This window comes from Chamaea fasciata, unplaced genomic scaffold (genome assembly GCF_029207755.1).
Source record: "Chamaea fasciata isolate MVZ Bird 193981 ecotype frontalis unplaced genomic scaffold, bChaFas1.0.hap1 SCAF_13, whole genome shotgun sequence".
NCBI lineage: Eukaryota > Metazoa > Chordata > Aves > Passeriformes > Sylviidae > Chamaea > Chamaea fasciata.
In genome coordinates this window covers 20854048-20872048 of record NW_027094098.1, presented here as the reverse complement: position 1 = coordinate 20872048, position 18001 = coordinate 20854048, and the positions used below count along the sequence as shown (strand labels likewise).

The following is an 18001-nucleotide window of genomic DNA, read 5'->3' as shown; positions in this document are numbered from 1 at the left end:
TCAGATTCATCTTTCCTATTCTAAGAAAGCACTTGTACAGTCTTTGAGATTTTACAATAAATTACTGGTCAAGATTGTACTCCCAGTACTCTGCTCTCTGCTTTAATCACGGAACTATTGTGCCTCATTAGAGCTGGGGTGGAAAATACAGTCTTCTTCAGGCATTATGTTCTTAAAATACTTATTTTTCATAAAATGCAAAAAAAAAAAATTTATATGTACCATTTTTCTTTCCTCTACTTTTTAGGTGGATTGAAGCCATGGAAGAAGCATCCATATTATAGCAGCTTTCACTCAATGAACTTGGAATAAATTCTCAGATTTCTATACATTTTCAGCAACCCTCTTGACTTACAAAACTGAACAGTGTATTTCAGGCCCACTGGCCACACACGCTGGATCTGAACTGTTCCCAGCTTGCTCTTTTTCTTCCTTCTTCTTACATCCACATTGTTGCAAATGAAAATTTCAAGATAAGAGATTATTTATGGTGATCTTTATGTCTGTGCAAGTTCAGCCTGTACTATAAGCTTCTCTTCTGATCCCACAGTAAACTAAGTCTAACATCAAGACCAGAAAATACATGGAAATACTGACTACAGTAAATAAGACTCAGTTTTACTTACTCCAGAGCACTATCAGATTTCATTGAGTTGGTTTCAATGTCTACCGTGATGTGGGAAACAATGCAGTAAACAAAAAATTATCATTTAAAGCACTTTATCATTTTTATTGAACTACAGCTTCATTTTCTTCATGTTTCTAAGGAGTTCTGAGGCCCGGTTTATTACTCGTCCAGTAACAGGTGTCAGCATGATATTATGTCCTGTGTATGCTAAATTGCTTCCACAGAAAATGAAAGAACAACACCTTCAATTTACCTGGTCTACCAACACTTCACTGACTATGATCCAACATAGTGACTTACTATCAGTTTATAATTTTACACAAATCACTGTATAATTTATGTTAAAGGTTTAGTTTCCTATCACTGCTGTACTTTGAAATGCACTCCGGTAGCTCTACAGATCCAGATGCTGAATTATCACTTCTCTCTAAATACTTCAGACTCAAACCCAAAGGTTATTTTTAATTTATTATAAACCTACAGACAGTTTTTATTTAACACACCTACCTAGTAGTGTTAAGATTTTTATCATCTATTTAAATACTGTATCTTTATTTTCAAAATTCCTGTTGTTTCTGCTGTTCTTGTTATGAAAAATGTCATCGGAAGTTTAATCCGCGTAAGCAGCACAGCATTTGAAATATGCTGGGTGGGCTGGAATGCACTTGTCTGAACCTGCTCTGTGGGAGTCATTTGGAACTCCTGTGGCCACACCTGTCCTATGCCAGACTGCTGCCATGCACTACATCTCCAGGGCTGGATTCTCAGCAGCCAGCTGTGTCTGGGTGACTTCAAAGATGCTGTGGTGCTTTACACCAGCTGAGGAAATGGATCTCTGGAGTTTGGGGGGCGGGGAGTTTCATTTGGTTTGGGTTTGTTGGGTTATTTTAAATTTTTTTGAGGGTGGGGTTGTTTTGTGGGGTTTTTTCTTCTTTTGGTTTTTTCGGGGGGTGGGGTTTTTAGTGTTGTGGTTGGGGGGTTTTATAGAGAAGACTGAGAAGTGACGTTCTAATCATTGCAATACAGTGGTTTTATCCTCAGTCATAATATTTTTTCTCAGTCATAATATTTAACTGAGGAATAGAACGATACCTAGGATTGAAATATATCTTTGTATAAAAATAATATGCTCAAGAATTTACTTACATTAAATCATATTGGTGGGAATTTTTATTACTTTCATTTTTCCCTTTCTTCAAGAAACTTAATGGATATCTGAATTTTTGACCCTAACAAATTTTTTAGAATTGTCCATATTTTTAAAGGTTTATAATACATATCCAAATGGTAAGGTAGATCAGTTTATCACCTGAATAAACAAGCTTAAAGAAACAAATACACATCTAGCACTAAATGAAAATGTCATTTCGGGTTTGGTTGGGTTTTTTTTTTTTATACTTCTGAATCTGACCATTTCATTAAGCATATATTATCATGTGCAAACAGAAACCAAAAATGAGAAAAATAAAAGTTTTGTATTCTTTAGTTAATGAACAGCAAGCTTAATTCTTTGTTTCATGTTAGAGCCATGGCCTTGCTGCCAATGCACTGTAAGTGTTTATCCCCTCTTGAAAATACTTTGCACTGACAAGAAAAAAAAACACTGAATAGAGGGCAAGATCTCTGACCATGGTCTGAAACAAAACGGCACTACAGAATGACAATACTAAGAAGATTTAGGTGCTGACATTTAGTGACTGTTGTATGAAGCTTTCAGTTAGAAGCAGGAAATGAACATGAAAATATTTTGTTGTAAAAAAAAAAAACAAACCAGTGCTATTAAACATTGGTTTAAGTAATGTAGAAAAATAAAAGAGCAAAACATAAATGCAGTTCTACAGGCTTTTCCTTTACACCATTATTACCTTCTTAAATTCCAGCTTTGCAGTTCCAGTTACTGTTAACAGACACTTGCCTATTAAACAGTTCTCTGACAAACTAAGGAAGAACATCAAATCAGAAGATGGTACTGGAGGTCTTCTGGTAGAAACAGGATTCAGACCTAATTGGTATGATGACGTGTTTCAGGCACACTGATTTCTGTTCTGTAAAGCCCACCTACTTTACTTCATCTTGACTCCAGTTACAGATACAAATGGTCTCAATGCAGCGTAAAGAGGGGGGGAGTGGGGGGGAATCTCACAATTTCAGTCCTACTGTTAGCTGAATTTGAGCAAAGCGAAGCACCAGAGACAGAAATTTTCTTTTCAGTTAACCAAGTAATTGCCTTTTAGTAAATGCTGACATCTTAGAGGCGTATACTCAGTTTACTACCTGACATTTACTTACACAGCTTTTTCTTACTAATTTATAGCTAATAGCAATACTCCTTCAAAACAAAAACTTTGTTCCATATCTTCACAAATACTATTAAAAAAAAATTAGTAGTAAGTCACAATGTTCGAGCTGCTCAGCCAACACCTGGGATTCAAGTTTCTCCCATTTGTTGTTTCAGAGTTTTTCTGTTTATTAACTGATTTATTAAAAAGCAATAAGGTTATTAGCTATTATTTACAAATAATATTTAGACCTATTTTATCTTAAAATCTGTTTTGAAACAGTTACTAGTTTTTTCTCCCAAATCAAAGTACAAGTCATTTGGAGATGGAGAATACCAACATGACGAGGTACCACTAACACAAGCATTGCTGGTCAAGACCTTGGACTGTTACTCTTCCTGAGCTGATTCTCTGCTGCTTTTACCACACAACTATGAATACCAACCAGGCTTTCCTGTTTGCATGCTACTTTGATACAAAAGCAGTAAAAACTATGTTGGCTGTAACGTTTAGTGAATATCACTGCTTGTGAAGGTGAAAGAAAGAGACAATATCCCTCCAAATTATAATTTTGCAATTAGGGGCTTTCAGGCAAAGATACGGGAATAGGAATAACAGTTCACTATTAGTTTGTATAACAGAGCAAAACAAACAACAACTCCTGCATTAACAACAAAACAACCACTAACCTCGAGGGGCTTTGCTTCACAAAAAACCCGGGGCAGTTGGATCTCGGTCCCCTGCAGTACTCTGAGAGCACCAAGCTGGAGCGGTGGAGAGTTCCGGGCTGGTGGCTGGGAATGGCAGGATGTCCCCGGCAGGCAGAGGAGCTCAGAATTCCTGGGCACACGAGCAGATGGTAGATTTCCCAGGACCCGACTTGGTGGTGACAATGAGCTCCTCTCGCAGCAAGCAAACAGCCTGACCGTCATTCCTCCGACGCCGAAAACAAGAAAGTGGCTGCCTCCCGCCCCTCTACTCGTCCCAAAGCCTCGCGTAATCTTCCCCCCCCCCGACTTTTGGCCACTTCTTTGTTTTAGTCAAGCACCCATAAGTACTCTGTAGTTAGTCGCCTAGCAACTTATAAGGAAAAAATTTATAAGTGAAAAAGAGACAAATCTAATCTTCAACAGTGTGATTCTTCAGCCTGGGTAACACTGTGACACCACTTTTCATCAAGTTTCGACAAAAATGTTTCTAGACTTTCCAGGGCACTCTGGTATGAGGTCAAAGGTAGACCTTGATGATCTTGGAGGCCTTTCCCAACCTTAAGGATTTTATGTAGTGATATTTTTCTGCAATCAACAAAACCTACAGCAGACAGCAAACTCACTTTTACTAAGAGACAAACACGGAGAAATGAGGGCAAATGACCTCCCCACTTGATGGAGGTCGCCAGCTTCCCTCAGCACTGCCCAGCCATGTACAAACCCAAATGAAAGGTATGAGGACTTATACTTTAAAAATCATCTACTAACACTTAAAAGAGAGATTTAAATTGAATGTGGCATTAACAAAAAAACCTGTTAAATCTTGTCAGTCACTTGTAATTGTTGATTTCTTCCACACTAGGTATTGGCTCTGCTCTGACAATTTACCTTCAAAGTTCCCAGAAAATTTTAAGCAACTGAAATGAGAACTTAAAAAACCCTAAACAACCGAGCTCTACAATACCATCTATCCCAAATATTCAAAACATATGAACAACCTCAAATCCTATTTGTATTTTATACTACTTGGCAATCACTACGTTTTGATGCCTCTTAGTTCATTACGTCCTTCTACTGCCACCACCACGGCCAGAGCGAGCGCTTTGGCCTCTTGCAGCCCACACGTTAATTGTAGAGGTTCTCTCCTTCCACACCTAGGGCGTCCTTCCATCCCTGCAAGTGTGCACGTCTTACCTCTTTCCCGCAGGGAATTCAACCTGTTCTCCTGGGCAGAGAATAATTTCCACGGGGTCTCTTCCCTTCTCTTGTGCATGGCAGCTTTGTAGCACATTTCTTCTTCTGAGGCAACTATCCCGCTTAACGGGAGGAGCTAATACGTACTTGTTATCAGTAGGTGCGTTTGAAAGTGACCACCACGAACATCCTTTCTCAGCTGACGCGGGGCGTAGTTCAGTCTTTCCGGGCAGGAACCGCGGCCCGGGGAGAGGCGCCCTCGGGCCAGCCCGTGCTCCGTGAGGAGAGCAGCTCCTCGTCCCGTGAGGGGAGCAGCCCTGAGGGAAGCAGCCCTGAGGGGAGCAGCTCCTCGTCCCGTGAGGGGAGCAGCCCTGAGGGGAGCAGCCCTGAGGGGAGCAGCCCTGAGGGGAGCAGCCCGTGAGGGGACAAGCTCTTCGATCCGTGAGGAGAGCAGCTCCTCGTCCCGTGAGGAGAGCAGCCCTGAGGGGAGCAGCCCTGAGGGGAGCAGCTCCTCGTCCCGTGAGGGGAGCAGCCCTGAGGGGAGCAGCCCTGAGGGGAGCAGCCCTGAGGGGAGCAGCTCCTCGTTCCGTGAGGGGAGCAGCCCTGAGGGGAGCAGCCCGTGAGGGGACAAGCTCTTCGATCCGTGAGGGGAGCAGCCCTGAGGGGAGCAGCTCCTCGTCCCGTGAGGAGAGCAGCCCTGAGGGGAGCAGCCCTGAGGGGAGCAGCTCCTCGTCCCGTGAGGGGAGCAGCCCTGAGGGGAGCAGCCCTGAGGGGAGCAGCTCCTCGTCCCGTGAGGGGAGCAGCCCTGAGGGGAGCAGCCCTGAGGGGAGCAGCTCCTCGTTCCGTGAGGGGAGCAGCCCTGAGGGGAGCAGCCCGTGAGGGGACAAGCTCTTCGATCCGTGAGGGGAGCAGCCCATTGTCCCGTGAGGAGAGCAGGCCCCGGTGCAGCTCGCGATCCCAGCAGGACCTGCGGAATGAGGACAGGAGCCCCCCGTGAGGAGCAGAAGGGCAAGCAGGAGCAGATGTGTGCCGGCCAGAATCCCCCAACCGCCGAGGGCCGCATGGGAGAGGGAGGGAAACTATACTTGGCAGAAAGCGGTGGCTAGAGAAGGTGGTATTTTAATTTTTGGCTTTCTCACTATCCACATCCATTTTAACAAGCAGATAAATTTTCCCCAAGACAGTAATTTTTAAGTGATCTCTCTGACTTTATCTTGACCTATGAACTTTTTCACACCATTTTCTCCCCATCCTACTATGGAGGAGAGGAAAGTGAGTGAGTGACTGGGTTACCATGTGGCTGCAATCCATGGTCAGCTCACCACAGTGTGGAAGATAGATATAATTATTTTCTTTGCTGCCAGCCTAGTTATTAACCTTTACTTGTAGAGTAATCTCAGTTCTCTTAGATGTTTTTCATCTCTGGGATATTCTATTCATTACTCTCCAGTCACAGCTAAGGCCAAACCCTGTTTTTACTAATGCTCCTATATATGTCTGTGTATATAATTTAGCAAATTTCAGCATTATCTAATACAATCTTGCTTATTAAATAAGTTCAGGGCATACAGTGTAGTTCTACACTTTATTGAAATTGTTGCAAAAACCACCAGTGAAATTTGTTCATGTTAATGTGGCTTTCCTCAACCTTAGCATGTGTGGTGGAGCTGTATAGCAAGCATGATTGCTCTCAACCAAAGCTTTGCAGCAGTTTTACTGTGAGCTTTTCCTCTTGGAAGAAAAAAGGAAGGAGGAGACAAACCCTCCCGCCTTCTAAACCTTTCCTCAACTTACCCATCAGGAAACACTGAGGGGGGAGAGCAGCTATTCATATTTGGCTTTAGCATTTTCTATTTTTCCTTTCATTTGGTCACACTTTTATAGTATATTTTATGAAGTTAAAAGAAATATCTGCGTCTACAGGTATGCACGTCCATATTTTGAGAATTTGAAAATTCTTCATGTATTTAACATTACAGTAGCGAACACCCAAGACATTTTTGAAACACTTTCCTTTATTGATGTATTGCAAACACATCTGCACATCACATGCTTTACCAATTCCTGTTCTGTGAAAGTAAGGCTGTAATTCATAGGTCTAGTACATTTCTCATACCCTTACCCCAAAGAGCCAGTTCTGAGAAAAAAACTACAAACAACCCTCCAAAAAATTCTAAATCAGTATATTGACCATGTAACTATTCAGTCAACACCACCTCTTGTTAATGTGACTGTTGCATTCAACTGCTATTTCTTCCATACATTTTCTTTCAGGTGTTACCACCTCTTGTAGTTTTCATCTAACTGACCCTTAAATTAACTTCTGTTAACAAATACTAGATTCAAGGGAAACCTACTAGAAGCATTTAGAAGCATTTCGACAAGAGTATGTTAAGAAATATCTAGTTATGAAAGGGGGTGAACAGTGCTTGCCTGTGAGAAGACAAGCACTGAAAGGTGGTGAACTCTTAAACTACCTCAGCTGCACCCAAACCTATTTAGTGAGAGGCACAACATGCCTCACTTACAGCCAGCTTTGCCATAGGAGCCCTGATGAATGACATCGACTTTACAAAATGTGATAAATATTGTAGGATTAATTCGTGTTTTTCTTTTTATAACATTTTATAAGCCTATGTAACAGTAGTTTGAGAGTTAGTTTGTGTGTTACTGTATAATATTCTTAAGCCTAAGGAATGCAAAGGAGAAGCAGAAAATCACCCACCAGCGAAAGAAAGGAGGGTACCACCCGTGGGTGATGGAGCTGAGCACCGCCACCACCGACCATCGGCTGAGCGCTCAGCGCCCCATATCCACCATCCCAATCTCATCCCGGACAAACATCTCAATACCTGGTTCCAGTAAACCCGGACATAAGCTTATGTCTCCCCGGAAAAACTATTCACCGAACTCACATCCAGTAAAGAAACCAGACGAATATGAACCAAGGACCACATACACAAAGAACCGATGAAGTAATCGGTTGCACAAGCCAAAGAACTGTATAAAAATGGGCCCTGTGCACTCCGAATTTGTGAACCAGAGGGGGATTCTGTGCCATAGGGGCAGGATCTTCAGTTCACCCAGCGCCGATTCCCGGGATCGGAACTGTACTTTGGTTGCGGCTTTATCGGGGTTTTTCTATTTCGCAAATTCTTTATTTTTTTATTTCTATTAATAAATTTGTTATCAATATTTTTAATTCACGGATTCGGCTTATCATTTATTTTAAAAATTAAATAAAAATTCGACAGCCTGGCGGTGTTGTCTGTGAGTGCCTGCTCAACTGTAAGCCCACCTTCGACCGCATCTTCAGCGAGAACCACGGTACACCTGGAACATCAATGCCACCGGCGCACCGGACAGCCACTGCCAACCCACCACCTCGAGCTTCCGGCTTCTGAGGAGCCTAGCGAGCGAGAGGGACAAAGGCGGCGAACGGACCTTCCCCTCTCCGCCCCAGCGGCCCGGCTCCTCCCGGCAGTGCCCGGCCCGGCCGGAGCGGCGCGGGGCCCGGGAGGCCCAGGTAGGCCGGTAGCCCCTCCCCGCCGCCGGCCCCGCCCCGCGGGGGATGGAGGGGCCGCGGCCGGGCGGGCGCTGGAAGAGGAAGCGGGGACGCGCTCCCGGGCGGCGGCGGCGGGGTCACGAACTCTGACCTGTCACAGGGCACGGCGTACACAACAAAACACCCCCGACCCCAACACAGCCCCGGCCCCCTCCCCTCCGCGGGCCCCACAGCCCCTTGCCGCCCCCGCGGGGGGAGGGAGGGCCGCCGCTGGGCACCGGCCTGCCCGGGCCCGGTCGGGTCACCGCCGCTGCATCTCTGGCGCCCGTTCGTGAGGTAAAAAAACATTTTTTAAAATTGAAGCGGCCCGGTGGGTTTGTTTCCTGGGGGCCAGGACGAGGGAGGGGGCGCGGGGAGGCAGCAGCGGGTCTTAGTCTGGACACCCCCGCGAGGGGAGGGGTGGGGTGACGGTGGGTTTAGGGGAGGGGGATTGCATGGCTCCGGTATTGGGCTGGTAAGCGAGCGCCGGCCGTGGTCTGGCCTGGTCTACAGCTCCTGGAGAGAGAGGAAACGACCATTGTGGCGTGCTCGGTCGATCGGCGGGGCAGTCCTGTGCCGGAGCCGCTGGTTGCAGCGTGGGCCGGCTGAGGTCGGAGCTGGTCCGGTCGCGGTGAGCAAAGTCTGCTGGCCAAAGGGGTTGTAGGGCGATCGATGGTCGCGGCGGTGACAAGCGCGGGACACGCAGAGAGACAGAAGATGGAGTCTGAGCGGGCGGAGGCGGCGGCTTGAACCCGACCCTTTTACCTTTGCCACCGGGAGGGCGGAGGGGAGGGGGCGGCGGGTACTTTGCATACGGGGCTGAGACCGCCGCCATCTTACCGTCCGCTTCCTCACTGCCATGCCTGGGCCTCCTCTAGGCGGACACAAGCGTATACCGGAGGGGAGGGGAAGGGGCCTAATGGCGGCGGCAGCAGCCCCGCCTGGGCCCTGGCGGGCGGCCAGCGCCGCCATCTTGTGCTCCGCGCATCCCCGGGGGGCTCTCCCTCCGCCGGAGGGGCGGTGCCGCCGCCATTACGGGCGGGTGGCTCGGCCAATGGGCGCTCTGCGGGGCACCGCCGCGCCTGCCATGAGGTCATTGGTCGCGCCTGGGGGCGGTGCGCGGGGCGGGAGTTGCCGAAGAACCTCGGGCGGCGGACGGGGCGCGGCGCAGCCAATGAGGGCGGGCGGCGCGGCGGCGCAGCCAATGGGGGCCGGCCGGGGTCGGAGCGCTGCCGGCGCCGCCCGCCGTGCTGCTGCTCGCCGGCCGTGTCCGGCGGCGGGCCCGGTGCCTGCCGCCGGGCGGTGTACCGGACAGTGCCGGCAGGGCCGGGCCCGCTCCCCGCCCGTCCCGCCCGTGGAGCCGGCCCGAGGCCGCTCGGTGTAGCCGAGTCGAGCTCACGGCGTAAAGAACCTCGTTTCATTAAGACAAAGGAACAGAATCCAATCAGTGTGAATTCGGCCTTTTGTCGTGTCTTGGCAGTAGGAGCATACCTTTAGAACCTCCAAAGTGGAATTTATGACTTGCTTGTGAGGTTTCACTGCAGCTTAGGGAAAGATTAATGATTTTACGCTGTGTTTTGGACAGCATATACTGAGCTAGCTGCCAGCCTGTTACACTGAAAATAATTTCCTGGTGCTCCAGGTGCCTCTTCCTGGATTTTAAGTTTCACCTCTGGTGTTGGTTTGTCTGGGGGGTTTTGCTGTGGCTGCCTTACAAACTGTTGCTCGGAAGCCGATTTTGCCTTCTGGGAGCTGACACCATTAAGAAGCATGGCATGGCTGTGTATGGTCTTAGTGCTTCAGCTGGATTTGATCAGATAGCCTCAGCTTAAGGTGCTTTTGTCCAGGTTGAAAGTACGAAAAGCCCTGCTGATAACACCAACAACAGCAAAGCTGTTCTTTGTCATTCCACAGCAAACACTTGTGTTTTGCATCTCGGAAAGGTGCCGTTATGAACAAAGTATCTCATCTGCAGGGCTTCTGTCATCAAAAAGCGCTGGAAAAACAGCATGTTATGAGCATATGGTTGTGCTTCTCGTGTTTCTTGCTGAATATGAAAAAAATAAGGGGAAACACTGAAAAGGAAGCACTGAGCAACTGAGAAATCATCTATAAGCTGGGTTTGGTGCAAATGGTTCGTAGTCTTAATCAAGTGCAATACTTCAATAAAATAATGACAAGCTGTAGGAGAAACTAGCATAAATAAAATTTCCATGGGGATGTCTCAACTTTGATTATGCATTGTTACAAATAATCTTTACTTGACATATAAAATTACTTTCACATATTTAACAATGTTAGCTTTGTACAAGTTTCATTTGAATGGGTGCTAGAGACATGCATATGTTTTTCTTTTAAGTGTGTTGCTATTGTTTGCTGTATTTTTAAATTTTATATTAAATGATTGCTTTGCAATTACAAGCAGAGGTTTCCAATGAAATGTCAAATGAGCCAGCATTCAGGAATGCCTTTTTATTACCTACACCTGGATCAGAATCTGCAGTCTAGCCCTGTAATTAGCAAGTCACAATTAAGAACTGAATGCATTAATTGAAAAAATTAATTAAATTTACCTTGGAAGAAACACTGCCCTAATAATGATAATTAAAAATACTTTGGAAGTGGTTTTTTTTTTTCTTGTTTCTTTGTCTTTGATTTCTTTGTCTTTTTTTTAGCCCCTAAAGTTGGAGTTATTTGGAGTAGGATAAAATGATTCTGCAGTATTTTCTCATTGTGATGATAGTATCACATGATAATAAAGAAATAGTTTAAATAATGGAAGATACATTTTAGATGTAACTGTTTATTTCCCTTGTTGTGTAAGATTACTCTTAAGAATATGGATGAACAAGGTGGTTTGATGGAATGATTCGAAAAAATTTTATGCCAAACAGCATTCTTAGCTTGCTGCTCCCTGGTTCAGCATGTGGTATAGAAGCAGTTTAACTGCAAGGTTTCTTTTGCCTGAGCTGAGGAAAGCGCCTTTGACATCTGTGAATTCCACAAACTGCATTACTACTTGACTTTGAAATTAGTCCTTTCTCATTTAAGAAATTAACATTTCTTCTTAATAACTTAATAGCTTAATATAATTAATAGTTTAAGTAACAGAGTGGAAATAGTGTATTAGAGGCTCAATAAAGTAAAAGAATAACTGTACCTCAGCAATTTGAACAGCATGGTTCCAGTATGCATGTCCCATAGACGTGTATGTGTGTGTGTGTATGTATGTGTACGCACACACACACACATGCCAATGACATCTTCTCTTATTTGCCAGATATATCAAGCAGAATTGTAAATTTTCAAAAAGTCACAGCAGAGCTTTCTTTAATACTAAGAAAAAACCCGAACTTTTGTGCCTGATGGAAGTTGCTGGCATCTTTCCGAACAGGTTCTCTAATGGTCTTGTTTCACCATGGCAACCAATATGGAGGTGCTGGCTCAGCAGGTGGCTGAGGTGAGTGACAGATGATATATCACAACAGTTGGCATATGAGATTTTGAAATTAAAAACATTTTAGGGAGTCCCTGCTGTTTACAATTAAGCATAAACAGAACAGAACATCTTTATAGAAAAGCGTTGCTTTACGCTTGGAGACAAGCATGAAACCAGTGCAACTGGGAGATGTTTTGTTCACCCTCCTTTGTTCTGGTGGCCCCCATATTAAGAATGCAAGTAGGAAGTTCAACATGAGCTATAGAGAAACTTGGCCGTATTATGAATCGTTTCAAAAACTAATACAAAAAAATTTCTTGTCATTTGATAATTGAATTGACCCTTTGAGACATGGAAAGCTTCTGCAGCTAATTTGAATTGTAATCTCGATCCACCAGTGTTTGAAGTTATCTGTTTTGCTTATGTACTATACTGAATTTACAGTAAGGTGGTTCATTTGGATCCATTTTTATATTTTGTGCCTACCCTTAAAAGAAGAAAAGCACAAAAACTACTTAAAGTGATATTAAGTGATGTCTTGATGCATGTTCACTGAGGCTTGGATGCTGAACATCTGAAAAGTTTAAATCAGCTCATAAACAGAAACTGCAAGTGTTCATGGCCACAGAAAATAGTTTATCTCCTTCACTATGCAAACTTCAGTCAAAAATAAAGTAGATCTTTTATCTGATTAAAACTACTTAGTTTAATATCGTTCAAGTTTACTGTGATTTTTGGTATGGTTACATAATTAAGGATTTAATAAATAAGAAAAGGCAAATGGGCTGAGAGACCTCTGTAGTTAAGGCCACTTTTCAGACATTAATTTGGAGTTTTCTTTCACCTCTTGAGCTAAGATTACATCTGTATATTAAAAATATTTTTAGTTCAAGAAGGAGCCCTATATAAAAAATATATAGTTAATTCTGTTTTTAGAAGTGGATTTGAGTTTCCCTACTTAGAAGGACATTTTTAAAAAAGAAAATGAATTCTTTTTAGCATGGAAAATGGCCTGGTGAGTGTCCTGGAAGTAACATCTATGGAATAGTTTCAAAAAATGTCCTAAGCTTCACAGTGAAAACCAACAAGAGATTTTTCACTCTGGTTTTCTGTACCAAGTATGAATTTGGCAAGCTGCATTTTTTTAAATACTTCCAAATATACTTGGAAGGAGAAACCTGTAATGGAAATATTGCCAAATTTTATACTATTTTGGTAGAAGTTGGGTGCTGTAATAACATCTAAAGCACGTAAAATATGTGACATTTGTAATTCCTCGTGCAGGAAATGCACCGTGGTAACATAATGTGATGGTTGTATCACTGGAGAGATCGCTCCATCTCAAGAGTGTGTGAAGCTCTGTGATTTCTTCCTGGCCTGGTGGGTAAATAGAGGGCTTCATCTCTTTATAGTATTCAGCTGCTGCTTAAATGATATGCCTGTCCACTGTGTAACACCATGGAAACTTTGTTCATGGAAAAACAGTTGTAGGCAGCATTATCTTGTTAGGAACTCATTAATACTATGACCATGTTAATATTGAATCATTTATTTATGAATGGCTGGCTGCCTGCTATTAGTGTCTTCTGTCAGGTAGTTTTTAATACAGGTAAATACATAACCACTTTTCTTTAAATATGCTAAAATTTGGTGTTTGTACTCACCATATCTTAGAGAAAATATAGAATCAAACTTGGCACTGGCTTTAAAAAATGAGAGATTTTCAGAATATCGTATTTTTTATTGATGAAAATTAAATGGAAAAAGAGGGTCGTTGACCATGCATTGAATTTCAGGTTATGAACTGAGAGACAGGTTGCAACTGGATAGCCTAATGCAAATATTAGCAGCTTTGCCTATATTGGCATCACCTTTTCAATGTAATTGCCACATACATAGTGCATGGGTTTATTGAGAACTTGATGCCACACCAAATCAGACTGTCATGCAACATTTCCTTTCAACTTTGCTAATTTGAAATTAATTATTTCAAGTGAGATCACATGGCGCACACACAGGACCAAGGGGATCAGGCCCAGCCAGCATGGCTTTAGGAAAGGCAGGTGCTGCCTGACCAGCCTGATCTGATTTTACGGTGAGGTAACCCACCTAGTGGATGAAGGAGAGGCTGTGGATGTGCCTGCCTGTATTTCAGCCAAGCCTTTGATACTGTCTTCCAGCATTGTCCCAGGGAGGCTGCAGCCCATGACTTGGAGAGGTGCATCTTCACTGGGTTAAGAACTGGCTGGGTGACTGGGGCCAGAGGGTGCTGGGGAGTGGTGCCACATCCACTATTCAGTCACTAGTGGGGTTCCTCAGGGCTCAGTTTTGGGCCCAGTTCGGTTTAATCTTTATGGATGACCTGGATGAGGGGATTGAGGCCAAGGCCAACCGAGTGAGGTTCAACAAGGCCACGGGTCCTGCTGTCGGGTCACCACAACCCCATACGGAACTTCAGGCTTCGGGCAGGGTGGCTGGAAAGCCCCTCAACAGGAAAGGTCGACAGTGGCTGAAGGCGAGCTGGGTGTGCCCAGGTCACACAGGAAGGCCAATGGCATTCTGGCTTGGATCAAGAACAGCATGGCCAGCCGGACCAGGGTAGGGACTGTCACTCAGTACTGGCCACTGGGTATGCCACACCTCAAATCTTGGGGTCAGTTCTGGGCCCTGCACTGCAAGAAAGACATCGAGGGGCTGAAGTGTGCCCAGAAAAGAGCAAAGGAGATGGAAAAGGGTCTGGAGAGTCAGTCATTGAGGAATAGCTGAGGGAGCTGGGTTTGTTTGGCCTGGAGAAGACTGGGGGGAACCTTCTCAATCTTTGCAACGCCCTGACAAGAGGGTGGAGCCAGGTGGGGGACAAAAGGAAATGGCCTTGAATTGTGCTGCAGGGGATTCAGGTTGAACATACTTTGCAAACCCAGAAAAAGACGTGGCTGTTTAGTTCCAGAATGTTTAAAGAACTTCCATGCAGGCACCTTATAGCTGTCTGTCTGTCTTTCTCCTTGAACAACGTGGAAGAATAGACTATTCTTTATTTCCAAGCTGCCTGCAGTACATTGTGGTGTAAGGTTTGAAGATGCCTCAATGAAAGGCTAAGGATTCTACAACTGAAAACCTGTAAAACAGTTTTAAGAGACCTTCTTGCTCTAATCTATACCATTTAAAGGGTGCAAAGCTTCGTTAATAATCTGGCATGGAAGACAAGAAGATCGTCAATTAAATGTGTCCTCTAAGAGTCTGGATTTTTGGAAGTCTTTTCTCACCTAGGTATCTTGTTTTCTGCAACTGAAAGCTTTGAATTGTCCAATAATTAGAAGACACCTCTTATTTCTACATCTCTCCTGTCTATTTTCCTCATTTAACATGCAACTTTTTTGACCTGTGTATTAAAAATAATTGGAGATTGTATTATACTTTTACAGTATGTGGGACTACTTATGCTACAGGCAATGGGGGAGTAGAATGGCATGGTTTCATTAAGTCTTGTGTATTATAATACCTCTGCTTCCCCAAAGAGACTTTAGTCCATGTGCCTTGCTATCTTTTTTCTTTATTTATGTCAGAAACGAACTTTTCTGTATATTAAACAAAGATTTTTCAAAGCAAGCTAAAATTGAAACTACCCCGTTGTCCAGCTGTACAAATTTTGATATAATTCCAAGATTGTTTAAAAGAGGATTTGATAAAAACAATTTGTGACCATCCTGGTTTTGGACACGTTACTGTAGATAACAGGTTCGTAGAATGGTTTGGGTCGGATGAGACCTTCAAGATTGTCTAGTCCAACTCCCTGCCGTAGGCAGGGACAGCTTCCACTATCCCCGGCTGCTCTAAGCCCTGTCCAACCTGGCCTGTAACCTTTCCAGTAAATTTAGATTCTAAACTATAGGGCTAGCTGATTTGCTATAAATATAGGTGTTTTTAAAGGTGTTCAGTATCTTAACAGTGAATTAAAATTCTGTATGTTATTTACAGGGCCCGACTGTTCAGACTTTGCTATCTGAATCTCCAGTGATGACCAGCCCTTCCCAGCGTATCCAGATAATTTCCACAGACTCCTCTGTAGCCTCACCACAACGCATTCAGGTAAAAATCCATTCATTAACCAACTGTCACATCTTTTCTTTTTTTCTTCTCCTCCCATTTAGCTTTATAAAAAAACATGCTAAAGACTATGGAAGAGTTCCTTTAAGTCTTGTGAAAACAGATAGTTTTTAGTAAAAACTAAAATTCTTTCTCCCTCAGTATTTATTTGGTGTTGACCCAATATATACTGGCTGTATATAATAGTTAGCCAGTAAGGAGTATTTACACAGGTTAAACCTTGCCTACATAAGCAAATCTCCTGAGCTCTGGCCACAGCAAAGTGTGAGATACTGTCAACAAAATCTGAGATCATCTCCAAATGCATTCCTCTTTCTACTTATTTAGGAGCCAGTATGAGATTAATCTGTTTAGCACAAAGTTGGCCTTTGGGGATGCTGCACAGTGGGCCTTTGTTACTGGTAGATAATAAAAAGTTGTCATTAATGGATCAGAATGTATTCAATGGCAAAGTATATAGGACTTCCTAGATTTTAATGAAATACAAGTGCATATTGATATGGTTACCAGGCAAAATAGGGATCATGCAACCAGAGAACTCTATCAGAAACAGAAACCTGCCACCATAAGAGAATCCTGAGAATTGGCATGTGAGACAGTAAGGCTGCCTGATTCAATCTTCTGTTGTTAACTTTAGGGAGTAACATCTTATATAAAATATGAAGGTAAAAAATGCATAGGTAAATGTTAACTGGAGAACATCTCCTTAGTGCCATTTATAAAGAAAAATTGGAGAGAGCTTCTTTGAAATTTTTCACTGATATAATTCTAAGATGGAATGAAAGGTTTTAAAACATAAAATTTACTGTGGTCATGAATTTCTTCAATGTTTTACAGATTGTGACAGATCAGCAAACAGGTCAGAAAATTCAAATAGTGACAGCAGTGGACTCAGCTGTGTCTCCAAAGCAACAGTTCATTTTAGCTAGTCCAGATGGAACTGGTGCAGGAAAGGTGATCTTGGCAGCACCTGAGACATCTAATGCCAAGCAGCTTATCTTTACCACCACAGACAACATTGTACCAGGCAGAATTCAGGTAAATACAGTAAATTAGATAAACCATGGAATTTTTGTTTTAATTTTTTTTTGTTTCTAAATTAAGCCTAAATTGCTTTAAGACCAGTTGCAGTAGTTTTCTCATGACATGGATCAGACATACTAATTTTAGGCTTCATTCTTCAATCATAAATCCTTCAGTCTTCACCTACCTCATGTATTCCGTTACACTCATCATCCCTTGTCACATGTTCTCATTCAAGTTCCAAAGACATAAGTGAATACTTAAGACAGTGCTTGTGAGAAGTGCCAGGATTTCTCAGTCTGTTCAAGATTCACAGATATACAGGAACACAACTCACCTGAGCAAATTTACATGAGGTCGTACTTTACATTCAGTATGTAGACATTGTGATAAAGCTCCGTTATGTTTTTTTGTGGGTCTTGAGCATAATCTGCATGAACAGGAGCTTTGCAGAGCCAATGATGTAAACAATAATCTACCTCTCGTGAAATTTCAGATTTCTTCCTAGCAGTCTTAAAGAATAAAACAAAAGAAAAAGTGCCTGGTCCTTCTTGTTACTGTTACAATAGAGAATATTTTACAGGAAGAAGAGTAATTTTTACATAAATATTTAAGAAATTGTCTTAACAGTCTTCTAAAATTCATTTTCCATGCTAAATAGGATATCTGAAATTACAAAGTGGTTGAGTTTTTAAATTTTTCTTGGTTAAATGGAATGTTCAGAACAAAAGTTTTTAAATCCAAGGCCTTTGGAAGCTAAACTGTTTCTATGGTAGATCTGAGCTCCAGGCTATCCCTTCTGAACCATACATCCCTAATAGCCAGAGAAGAGATAGATGGGAACAGCATCTGAAAGGCAACTGTCTTTAGCTAAAATATAGCAGCTGCTTGAGAGTATTTGCAAGAAGGCAAAAATACTGTTGATTGCACGAGTGAGGAAATATTTGTACTAAACAAAGCTAGCAGTTTTATTCGTAATTTGTTTTGATATGACTGTTTCAAAAATCTTGCTGTTGTCAGTTAGAACTCTCATTAAATTGCATTTTAAAGTACTAATTTCATTCCATACGTCATACTTAT

The 18001-nt window shown here is 43.1% G+C and overlaps 2 protein-coding genes and 1 long non-coding RNA gene across 6 annotated transcripts in view; 2 read left to right on the top strand and 1 right to left on the bottom strand.

Moving 5' to 3' along the window:
* Positions 1-2113, top strand: part of FGD5 (FYVE, RhoGEF and PH domain containing 5) — a 78130-nt gene extending 76017 nt beyond the window's left edge. For both annotated transcript variants that reach the window (XM_066195738.1, XM_066195737.1), the window contains exon 21: positions 248-2113. In XM_066195738.1, the coding sequence (XP_066051835.1) occupies positions 248-284 (37 nt within the window). In that variant the 3' untranslated portion in view covers positions 285-2113. The remainder of the gene's footprint in view (positions 1-247) is intronic.
* The window catches only part of LOC136296493 (uncharacterized), a 105680-nt gene extending 101812 nt beyond the window's left edge, over positions 1-3868 (bottom strand). Inside the window, exon 1 of the long non-coding RNA XR_010722950.1 lies at positions 3597-3868. This is a non-coding gene — a long non-coding RNA (uncharacterized lncRNA). The remainder of the gene's footprint in view (positions 1-3596) is intronic.
* A 4606-nt stretch (positions 3869-8474) lies between these two features.
* The window catches only part of NR2C2 (nuclear receptor subfamily 2 group C member 2), a 32364-nt gene continuing 22837 nt past the window's right edge, over positions 8475-18001 (top strand). The window contains exons 1-4 of one of the 3 annotated variants that reach the window (XM_066195608.1): positions 8582-8652; positions 11750-11815; positions 15770-15880; positions 16736-16936. In XM_066195608.1, the coding sequence (XP_066051705.1) occupies positions 11774-11815; positions 15770-15880; positions 16736-16936 (354 nt within the window). In that variant the 5' untranslated portion in view covers positions 8582-8652; positions 11750-11773. Of the gene's footprint in view, positions 8653-11749; positions 11816-13078; positions 13175-15769; positions 15881-16735; positions 16937-18001 lie in introns of those variants that run through there. The other 2 variants (XM_066195610.1, XM_066195611.1) reach the window with 2 other exon arrangements.